The sequence below is a fragment of the Suricata suricatta genome, chromosome 5, assembly GCF_006229205.1.
Source record: "Suricata suricatta isolate VVHF042 chromosome 5, meerkat_22Aug2017_6uvM2_HiC, whole genome shotgun sequence".
Classification (NCBI taxonomy): domain Eukaryota; kingdom Metazoa; phylum Chordata; class Mammalia; order Carnivora; family Herpestidae; genus Suricata; species Suricata suricatta.
The window spans coordinates 19,101,213-19,112,824 of NC_043704.1; the positions used below are offsets into that span (position 1 = coordinate 19,101,213).

The window sequence follows — 11,612 nt, forward strand, 5'->3', positions numbered from 1 at the left end:
AGCGGGGCGGCGACGGCGCCAAGTGCGGGGTCACGGACGACGAGACCCAGCTCGCCGGGGACGCGGGGCCGGAGGACGAGGACGCCGGGACGCAGTGGCCGCCGCGGGACGCCGCGCCGCCGCGGGGGGCCCAGCCGACAGGTATCGGTCCCAGAAGTGGTGCTCACACTGGTCTCTCCATTCATTCCCCTCTCCCCACTGTCCCTGCGCGGCGCGTGGGGAGGGTGAACCCCCGTTCGCAGGCAGGGACGTGGGTCTGCGGACTGGACGGAGGCCCGGTGTGGCGGAATGTGGCGAGTTTGGGTTGGTGAACTAATCAGACCCGTCTAGAACAGGAGCCTGTTGGCCGGAGTGGTCCGGGGAGGCCAGGCAGATCGGCGAGTTTCTGCTAAAGCGAAGAGTTTCAACGGGGGAGGGAAGGGTTGGTGACTCAACTCTTCCACCTTAGTCTACTGTCAGCGTGTGTGACTTTTTCCATCCTGTTAGTTTCTTTTTGACGACCGCGCGTGTGTTCTTTGGTCGGTTTGCAACTTTGCTATGAGTTTTGCAACCGCTGCCTGTGCGCGCGCCCTGCGCCGGGAGGAGGGCGGAGATGGAGCACTGAGGACCGACGGTGACCTAGCAGTGCGCAACCCGCACGCCCGGACAGCTGCGCTGGGCTCTCTGGCCTGCTAGCCTCTGCCTGCTCCCCATTCCCTTTCAGTGGCTGACCTCGACCGCCTGGCGGCGGCCCGGCCCCACTGCAGAACCTGCTTGGGAGGTCTTTGCCCAGCTGGCCCCGCCTCCTCCTCCCCCTCCTCCCCCTCCGTGCCTCCTACCCAGTCTCCCAGGTTGCGCTCCCTCTCGCGGCCAAAATTCTGCTCTCTTGCACTATTGCATGTTAGTCACTGCCGATCCTTCCTGCTACGCTTCACCCTGACTCTTCAGTTGTGGTGCTTACTGTCTCCTCTCCATACTGTCACGTATCTGCCTTGTTTCTTTCTGAACTCTCTCACGTGCCGCTTGTTTTCGAATTTTCTCCTCCCCTGGACATCTGCCCCCTTGAAGCAGTTACGCGGTCAGCGTCCACTGCAGGACTTCCGTGGGGTCTGGTTTTCCGTCAGGAGTCAGAAGGCTCTTTTCTAAATGATCAGACGTGGCTCCCTGGCTCCAGGCAGGAACTTAGTTCCCTGGGGCAGGGGGAATGGAGCGACCGGCCGCTGGGCAGAGTGGGTGGTCCTCGTGCCCGGATTTGGCAAGAACAGAGCGCCCCCGAGACCCCTGGAATGAGACAGCGGAGCCGCGCAGTTGGGCCAGGGCCGCTTGGCCGAGTTCCCAGCCCTGCCCTGGGCCTTCCACGTGGAGTCCCATGCTCTCATTCAGGATTTGGGTCGCGGCCTGTGAAAGAGTGACTCAGGAGCTCTCTGCCTCATGCCTTCGCTCCAAGTTGTTACTACAGCCGGGTAGGATGATGTGCAGGCCACCTTGGGCAGATGGGAGCATTTCAGGGAGGACAAAAGAAACCCTGCTCACTGCCCCGCCCCGCCCCCAAAAGACTGTCCATGGCTCACAGGTCCTTTTTATTTAAAAGACAGAGGGGAAAAAAAAAAAGAGAGGGAGAAAGAGAAAATAAATAAAGGAGAAAGCTTAACAATAACATCTGTTGTGAGAAGAGATATGCGGATCTTTTTGTTACTGTTGTCCTGGGTATATTTTTATTTTGTTTGCTTTGACTGGTTAAGCTTTCCTTCTATGCTCTGGGAAGGTAGCTCTTCTTGGCCAGAATGGCTCTGAGCAAAACTCTTTTTTTTGTTTCTTCCCAGGCACCGGTAGTGTAAGAAAGAAGCGGTTTGTGTCCAGCCACCGCTACGTGGAGACCATGCTCGTGGCCGACCAGTCGATGGCAGAGTTCCACGGCAGTGGCCTCAAGCACTACCTTCTCACCTTGTTCTCGGTGGCGGCCAGGCTGTACAAACACCCCAGCATCCGCAACTCCGTGAGCCTGGTCGTCGTGAAGATCCTCGTCATCTATGAGGAGCAGAAGGGGCCCGAGGTGACCTCCAATGCCGCCCTCACTCTGCGGAACTTCTGTAACTGGCAGAAGCAGCACAACCCGCCCAGTGACCGGCACGCGGAGCACTATGACACCGCCATTCTTTTCACCAGACAGGTGAGAGGTCCTCTGGGGACACCAACGCGGATGAAGCATTTCGCCAACATTCTTGACTTAACCTTTTTTTTTCTAATTGGCTGCCACAGTCCGTTTTACTTATGGCTTCCATAATTTTAATAGATCAAGTCCCACGGTCCTATTTGAACAGGATTAGAGAAAATCTTAATCAAAGTCCCCTAAAGCAGTCCCCAGATTTGAACAGCTCAGTGACAGCGAAGGGAAATGCTCCAATACAAATGTGAAGTCCCGAGGTTCATGCTCTCTGGCCCTACGAATAAGGACCTCCCTTTGCTTCTTTTCAGGACCTGTGTGGGGCCCAGACATGTGACACCCTTGGGATGGCCGATGTCGGAACTATATGTGATCCCACCAGAAGCTGCTCGGTCATAGAAGACGATGGCTTGCAGGCTGCCTTCACCACAGCTCATGAACTAGGTAAGTCCATTTCCAGGTGGGCGTGAATTTCAGTCCTCTTCATGAATTCAAGCCGATCAACCAGGGGCTAATTTAAGAGGGAGAGTCCACAGGTTATATTGCTCTTTGAGGTTCCAAAGCTTTCTAGAGACTGCAGAAAGTATTTTTCCCACTGTTGTGAACATGGCCAGCCTTAATGGATTTCAAAATAAGACAGTACGAGATCTGGACATTTGGAAATTGACATAATAGTGTTCACCTTGCAAGAAGTAGGCGCATCAGGTCCAAACTAGATTGTTTCTGAAATACATTTCTTCTTCTAGAAATAATCACTTTGATACAAGTGAATCCCTGATTTGGGGTGGATGGTAGGAGAAGGGTTGCAAATGACCTGTATTTTGATGTGGGTTTTGGATTGCTTCTTAGGCCACGTGTTTAACATGCCACACGACGATGCGAAGCAGTGTGCCAACATTAACGGTGTGGACCAGAATTCCCACATGATGGCGTCAATGCTTTCCAACCTGAACCACAACCAGCCTTGGTCTCCGTGCAGTGCCCACATGATTACATCATTCCTGGATAATGGTCATGGTAAGGTACTTCAGCTGCTCTTTCTAGATGGTATCCAGCCTTCCACGTGTAAGGTTCTGGTTCAACCAGTTCCTTCTTTCTTTTTTGTTCTTTTTAGTTCTCTTTCTTCCAAATCACTTTCATTGTCAAGAGCATACACATTTGTATTTTATTTTTTTAATGTTTAATTCTTTTGAGAGAGAGAGAGAGAGAGAGAGAGAACGAGGGGGCAGAGAGAGAAGAGGGAGACACAGAATCCGAAGCAGGCTCCAGGCTCTGAGCTGTCACCTGAGAGCCATACGCAGGACTCAAACTCACAAACCGTTAGATCATGACCTGAGCCGAAGTCGGATGTTTAACCAAATGAGCACCCCTCTCCAAGCACTCCCAAAAGCATACATTTTTATATCTTAATTCCCAATAAACAAAAGTGCTTCTGGCCAAGTACCTCCTAAAAGTGAATTAATTTGAGATTGGTTTGGTTTTGTTTTTGTTTTTTTAGCAGAACAGTCATTTCCTGTCTCTGTTAATGCAGAAGTACCCTTTGGAGGACAGTATCTTACAAATTACTTAAATCTCTCTGGCATTTTCACCAGAAGCTCTAGTTTTCAAATAACTGCTACATATTCTATCTTAGGGTAACTATTTTCTGAAATGGATCTGCCTTCTGTATGTTTTCACTTCCCGTCCTTTAACGTTGGTTGGCATTTCCGTTGCAGGGGAATGTTTGATGGACAAGCCCCAGAGCGCCCTGCAGCTCCCCTCTGACCTCCCGGGGACCCTGTATGATGCCAACCGGCAGTGCCAGTTTACCTTTGGGGAAGAGTCCAAACACTGCGCGGACGCAGCCAGCACTTGCACGACCCTCTGGTGCACGGGCGTCTCCGGCGGCTTGCTGGTGTGCCAGACCAAACACTTCCCTTGGGCAGATGGCACCAGCTGTGGAGAAGGGAAATGGTGTCTGAACGGCAAGTGTGTGAACAAGACGGACAAGATGCATTTCCATGTGAGTTTTTCTGTCACAACACGCGCATGCTCCTTCAAAATTCGGTATTGGAAGGGACAGTCAGATGCCCAAACATCTGACACCACTGTAAGCACCCCTGTCTGTGTCCTTTGACAGGGAACACAAGATAGATTATGTCTGCAGCTGATTCTTTATCTCTTTACTTCTCTCATTTGTTCCCTAACAAGATTTCTGTAAAGAGTGCTAACGCTGATCATCTGTGTCTCCATGTAGACTCCTGTTCACGGAAGCTGGGGGCCGTGGGGACCCTGGGGAGACTGTTCGAGAACCTGTGGCGGAGGGGTTCAGTACACAATGAGGGAATGTGACAACCCGGTCCCCAAAAACGGAGGGAAGTACTGTGAAGGCAAGCGCGTGCGCTACAGGTCCTGTAACATTGAAGATTGTCCAGACAACAACGGTGGGTAGAAACGGGACAAAAACGATGCGCCCAGAAGCAAGCAGGTGAGGGTTGAAAACTGATGACATGACGTCATCCTGTCATTTTCTCTCCAGGAAAAACCTTCCGAGAGGAACAATGTGAGGCCCACAATGAGTTTTCTAAGGTTTCCTTCGGGAGCGGGCCGGCGGTGGAGTGGACGCCCAAGTACGCTGGAGTCTCGCCAAAAGACAGATGCAAGCTGATTTGTCAAGCCAAAGGCATTGGTTTCTTCTTTGTCTTGCAGCCCAAGGTAGTTGCTTTTATTTATACTTTTTGCTTAAGAAATGAGGACCTGAATCACAACCTTTTCCTGCAGTCTGGGATGCAGCTTCCTTAATTCATATATTAACATGTTGGATTTTAAACCAGAGCCCCCTTTGTTCTAGACACGTCGGCAACCGCCTTCTTTTGAGTGTGACGTTGTTTTCAGTTATGAATAAAGCTTGAATCCGGCACTTAGGATTCTTATCGTTGCATATTATTATTCTGATATGCAGAGAGAAGCCCTGTATGGTCAGAAAAATTATGGGTTACCATGGCAGCCAACCCATGGTTTTGGAAAATAGCATAGGCACGGACCAAAGTACTTGTCACTGGTGATTAGCAGTAACGTATGTGAGTGAACTTATTAAAAGGAAGTCTGACATTGATAATGCTTGCATTGGAGAACATATATTGAGCTAGCAGAAGCATCATTTTGCTGTTTTTGCTGAGATGCTCAATCTGGTTTTGGGAAAAAAAAATGAAATGAACTTTGGTTGGATTATCACGTGCCATTATCACTGTAGGCTCTGGAGATAATTCCCAGTTGCATATTCAACATACAACCACAGACTTACTCAGCATCTACGATTGGCCAGAATTATGCTAGGCACTGAGTGTAGGGCCGTATACCAGTGACAAGCTCTGATTTCCTTGACCTTACCTGGGTGTGAGACAGGTCAATAAACAAGTCATCAAAATGTATAGTATATTGAGATGCCTATATCTACTGGAGGGAAAGAGCCTCCGAGAAGGGTAGTGTGAGGTGTAGAGTGCTATTTTAACTATGATGGTCAGGAAAGCAGACATTGTGTTAATGAGAATGCCTGTCCTAATCATCAGAGCATCGTGTCTTTCCCGAGTTGATAACGTGTGACAGCAGATACGTGTTCTTCTTTCTTCAGGTGGTTGACGGCACGCCATGCAGCCCGGATTCCACCTCTGTCTGCGTGCAAGGGCAGTGTGTCAAAGCTGGCTGTGATCGTATCATAGACTCCAAAAAGAAGTTTGATAAATGTGGCATTTGTGGAGGAAATGGGTCTACGTGCAAGAAAACATCAGGATCAGTTACTAGCGCAAAGTGAGTTTCAGAACGTCCCACCTCCAAAGAGCTTGTTCTTTGGCGGTAACTTTACAGGTCTGGGCGAACCTCCCTTCCGAACACTTAGCGTGTTATCAAGCTGAGCATTCTAAGTAGCCAGTGACTGAGAGATTTTCATGTCTCTTTTTCTCTTGCCGGCAGACCTGGGTACCATGACATCGTCACGATTCCTGCCGGGGCCACAAACATCGAGGTGAAACAGCGGAATCACAGGGGATCCAGAAACAATGGCAGCTATCTTGCCATCAAAGCTGCCGATGGCACATACATCCTGAATGGCGACTTCACTCTGTCCACGTTAGAGCAAGACATTACCTACAAAGGGACAGTCTTGAGGTACAGTGGTTCCTCGGCCGCGCTGGAGAGAATCCGCAGCTTCAGCCCTCTCAAGGAGCCCATAACCATCCAGGTCCTCACAGTGGGCAACGCCCTTCGCCCCAAGATTAAATACACCTATTTTGTGAAGAAGAAGAAGGAGCCTTTCAATGCCATCCCTACCTTCTCAGAATGGGTCATCGAAGAGTGGGGCGAATGTTCCAAGTCATGCGGCCTGGGTTGGCAGCGGAGACTGGTGGAGTGCCGAGACCTTAATGGGCAGCCCGCCTCGGAGTGTGCGAAGGAGGTGAAGCCAGCCAGCACCAGACCCTGTGCGGACGTGCCCTGCCCCCACTGGCAGCTAGGGGAGTGGTCGCCATGTTCCAAGACTTGCGGGAAGGGTTACAAAAAGAGAACCTTGCAGTGTCTGTCCCACGATGGGGGGGTGCTGTCTCATGAGAGCTGCGATCCTTTAAAGAAACCGAAGCACTACATAGATTTTTGTTCGATGGCAGAATGCAGTTAAGCAGGGAAGGATCGAGGGAAGGATGAGTGTGGAAGGGCTGATGCACTGACATCGGGAAGGCGGGAGGGATCCGGTGTACCTTGCCAGTGATCAATGGAGTGTCAATGAGTTGAAAGTGTAGAGGTAGGTAGAAAAGTTAGGTCGGCAGAATATCCTGCCAGTTGCGAATCTGATAGGGTAGTTAATGAGGGTTATTAATCTCTGAGCAATGATATAGCATGATAAAGCCCTAGGGCATTATTACTATTCCTTTTGTTACATCTATGACAACTTTAAAAAAAAAATAGAAACGATTGTGAAAATTAGTTTAAGGAGTATACAACCCCTGTTCTGTGGTACTGATTCAATACTTTGTGTCATGGGGGTTGGAAGAAAGATGAGATTTTTAGCTGCAGACAAGGCTTACTTTACCTCACGAACAACGGAGGGAGAAAGGAGTGCCAACAGCATCTTCCACCAGCACTGATTGATTATGGCCGCTACTGTTTCTGAGAACACTTCCGCCATCTTTCCTACCGAGAGTTAAGAATGCAAGATCCATACCAATTTGACAATAAACTATTAAAAAAAAAAAAGAATGCAAGATCAGATCGTCCACCACCAGAGAAATGCGACATCAAGCGACTCAAATGAACGCCGTCTTTACTCTCCTGTGCCATTGTTGTGTCTCTATTCGTGATGTCGTTTTGACAAACAATTTCACGTGTTTGTAAAAATGAATTAAGTCTGTGAGGAGTGGGGGGAAAAAGCAGCAATGAGTCAGATGCTAGTAAAAACCAGAGGAGACCAGATCAAGACACACCTTCTCCTTTCTTTTCTGTTTATGTAAGCCTACTTTCAGAATGTGGCTGTTAAAAAAAAGTTTATGTCTCAAGAAGGACTGGTTGATCACACACAAAAGGATTAATGCCAGTATAAGAATGGGGGGGGTGTAGAATGGGATCCCAGTGTTTTGGAACACAGAGGTCACTTGTCTCGCAGTGGGGAGGCTACTGAGGGGTAGCGGGTCCATCCCCAGCAGCTGGTCCAACAGTCATATCCTGGTGAATGTCTGTTCAGCTCTTCTACTATGAAAGAGAATAGGACTTTTTTTTCCCATATGTATGTAGTAAAATATGTTACTATAAATTCTATGTACTTTATAAGTATTTGTGTGTTCCTTCTAAGAAGGACTATAGTTTGTAATAAATGCCTATAATAACATATTTATTTTTATACATTCCTTTCTAATGATAAAACTTTTAAGTTATATCGCTTTTGTAAAAGGGCATATAAGAATAGAGTATTTATACAATATATGTTACTAGAAATAATAAAAGAACACTTTTTGAATGTGTGTGTCTATTTTTTTTTAATGAGAATTAGCTCCTGGGAAGGAAATCAGAGAGCCAAAATTAATCCTGTAGAAATAAGATTTCATCCTGATGAAATGTACCTAATGTCTCCTCAGTGTACATGATTGCTACAAAAAAGAAAAGAAACCTATTGTATCTTCAGTGGTTTATAGGTTTTGTTACTAATGCAAGAACAGGCACAGATGGTGAGCAAATGTTTTCTGTGAGGGGCCATCTCTGTCATAACTACATACCTGTGCTGTGGTAGCAGGAAAGCAGCCATAGACAATACAAAAGCAAAGGGGCATGGCGGTGTACTAATAAAACTTTATTTACAAAAACTGGACCAAATTTGTTCTGTGGGCAGTTTCCCCGACCTCTAATACATAACATAAACAGGACAAGGTGGGGTTCTAAATGCATTATGAATTTGTATTTCTCCGATTATACCACGTGAGTAAAATGTGTAAAAGCAAGCTACTGAGTAGAAAATGTTGCTTTAGATGTTACATTTGGGCTGGACACGCGGGCAAGCCAAGCCCTCCAAATGTTCCACTTGCTCTTGAGGAATGCATGAGGTGTCTTGGAGAAACCCTGGAACATGCAGGCCACTCTGGGTGGCCTTTTGTAAATCACTGAAATTTAAATGCTAAATGGCACATCAGTGACTTTTAGTTGAAACCACTTCCAAAGTAACTACATTTCTCTCAGGAAACAGCTTATTTACTACAAGACTCGGATTATGTGGTTAACCACAGACAATTCCAACATTGCGTTTTCATCCTTTTTTCACCTTCCTTAGGTTTTCTCAAATAGTTCTATCTAACAAGCTAATTTCAGATTCAGATGGTAATTTCTCATTTGCCGTAAGATTTACTTAGTGCTCTTTCTTCTCCTGAGCAAATAGAACATAAGATTCTCAGGAGCCAGGCATGCAGGTCCGAAAGTAGGACAGGGAAGGGGAGAGTCATGTTTTGTCTGGTTTAGCTTTTCCCTACCTACTGGCCACTGAACTGAAAGATGAAAATCCAGTCTTCTTACCCTGGGTACCAGCCCTGGTCCCACAGAACTCAGTGAAATGTAGAATTTGGCCACGCAATTCAGTGGCCTCACACGCTCTTTTCACCAACTGGCATCATGGTTTACTTGCCTTGATTGCCGAGGTACAAATCCCCAGAATAAGTGGCTTGGAGGATTGCACACACACGTGGAATGCCCTTACCTTCAATTCCTATATTAGCTATTTGATAAAATAAGATAAATATACCTAAAATGATAATCTGTAATATAAAGAAGTCATGTGTAGCTCTTGTGTAATTCACCGGTGAGTTTTTTTTTTTTTTAAAGCTTGTGTTAGGGGTGCCTGGGTGGTACAGTAGGTTGAATGTCCAACTCTTGGTTTGGGCTCAGGTTAATCTCAAGGTTGTGGGATCGAGCCCCACCTTGGCTCTGCACTGAGCATAAAACCTGCTTAAGATTCTCTCTCTCTCTCTCTCTCTCTCTCTCTCTCTCTTCCCTGTCTCTCCCTTTGCCCTTCTCCTCTGCTTTTTCACTCTCTCTGTCTCCCTCTAAAAAAAAAAAAAAAAAAAGCTTACATTGATTGGATGTGATAAGCCAGAGGCTCAAGTTCAGGACCCAAAGATAAAAACAGCCAAAAGACTGCAGCATTCTCTTTATTCTCAGTCGAAGGTAATAGCGAACAATGTTCTAAGCAGCTACATTATTTTTGCAGCCCTCTGTTGGTAAGATTTTCTTTTTATCAATACACTGAGCAGTTGAAGTTACTCCACTTGGGCAGCAAAGAGAGTTTAGTTTAAAACACGCATCTAGCTCTCTGAGCTTGACCAAGCACGTAACTTAAGAGAAGGAAATTTTGTGCTCACTCATGTTGCAGGTATCAGTAATGCACTGGCATGATGCTGAGTACTAACCCAAACACTTAATTTTCAGAGCATTCAATGGGCACTTTCTTTCTCTAGCATTTCAGTAACCACCATGCCAGCCCAACATTTGGATCAGAGCTTTCACTTAAACATTGGCAAAAATCGTTTCCAACTTTTGCTCTTTGTTTGTCTTCTAGAAGAGGGCTACAGATCTTAATATGACTGAGGAAGAATACAAAACAACACAATTTTCTGATCTCCTTGGTTTTCTAAAAGAAAGAAAAACAAACATTATTCATGTAGGGGTTGGTGGTGCTAGACCTGTCAAGGACATTGATCAAAGCTCCCTCAGTCTAGAAGTGTGGCCTGCTTGCCGTACACAGACTTCCGTGACATGGATGAGTTTGCATGGCATGGGCAGAAATGTGAACCGGAAAACATGGAAGAGGTTTTGGTTCCTCAAGTCTTCCCAGCTAATGAATGTTTTATACCTTCTCTTGAGAACAACTTTAAGACCAAATATACTAACTCAGGGACATGGCAAGTCACAGAAGAACACGGAATTACCCACAATGCCCACTCACTCTACCTATCTCCATTTGGTTTGAGTCTTGGAAGTTTCTAATGTGGTATTTGCTTGTTCAGTGTGCTCTTGTCTCTGTAATTAAGAAGCCTGATCCTTTCCTTACAGGGGCTACCTATTAATCAGATTCCTTAAGGGTGTCTATAATTACTTACAATTATTTGTTTCTCATTTTGCATTTTTTTTTTGGTTAAGGTAGTTTCTCTTTCTTTAGGATTACTATCATTTTATGTTCTACTATTCTTAAAAGAAAGTATATACCATTTATTTGCTGGGATGGGAAGGAGGTGGAGCATAATTTTATGTTGTGTGATTCGGGAAAGCTTTTCTTTTCTTTTTTTTTAACTTTTTAAATGTTTTATTTATTTTTTTTGAGAGAGAGAGAGAGAGAGAGAGAGAGGACATAAACAGGGGAGGATCAGAGAGAAAGAAGGAGGCACAGAATCCAAAGACAGGCTCCAGGCTCTGAGTTTTCAACACAGGGCCCAACGCAAGGTTCAAACCCACGAACCATGAGATCATGACCTGAGCCAAAGTCGGATGGTTAACTGACTGAGTCACCCAGGTGCCCCAGGGAAAGCATTTTAAATAGGGAGATATTTGGGAGGACATCAGAGGGAGGTGAGGGGACAATTGTCAGAGGGATGAGCTTATACAATAGAGAGGTAGCCACCACAGGTGAGAGTGAGCTTAGCTTCTTGTAGGGAATAATAAGAGGCCAGGTGTGACTGGAATCATGGGCAAAGAGGAAGAGGGGAGATTGGTGGAGGGCAGAGGGCTAGTTCCCAGGGGTAGAAGTATGCTTGGGTTTGGGCTTAAACTGAAGAGAAGGGAGTTAAGATACTGAGCAGTTGACTTAACATTTTAACCTGGAAGGAGACCAGACAGGAGTCAGATAGATAGATTATTGCAATTACCGGGATGAATGATACTGATAAGCTAAATGATAATGGAGCTGAGAAAAGAGGTCAAATTCTGCAGTTCAAGACTTTGAGGTTTACAGATGGGTGAAAGTGAAAAA

At 46.4% G+C, this 11,612-nt stretch overlaps 1 protein-coding gene across 1 annotated transcript in view; it reads left to right on the forward strand.

Moving 5' to 3' along the window:
* ADAMTS1 (ADAM metallopeptidase with thrombospondin type 1 motif 1) overlaps window positions 1–8,471 on the forward strand; it is an 8,632-nt gene extending 161 nt beyond the window's left edge. Inside the window, exons 2-10 of the mRNA XM_029938681.1 lie at window positions 3–141; window positions 1,803–2,149; window positions 2,455–2,587; window positions 2,993–3,160; window positions 3,859–4,145; window positions 4,380–4,566; window positions 4,662–4,837; window positions 5,754–5,929; window positions 6,092–8,471. Of these exons, the coding sequence (XP_029794541.1) occupies window positions 3–141; window positions 1,803–2,149; window positions 2,455–2,587; window positions 2,993–3,160; window positions 3,859–4,145; window positions 4,380–4,566; window positions 4,662–4,837; window positions 5,754–5,929; window positions 6,092–6,791 (2,313 nt within the window). The 3' untranslated portion in view covers window positions 6,792–8,471. The remainder of the gene's footprint in view (window positions 1–2; window positions 142–1,802; window positions 2,150–2,454; window positions 2,588–2,992; window positions 3,161–3,858; window positions 4,146–4,379; window positions 4,567–4,661; window positions 4,838–5,753; window positions 5,930–6,091) is intronic.
* Window positions 8,472–11,612: the final 3,141 nt, after the last annotated feature.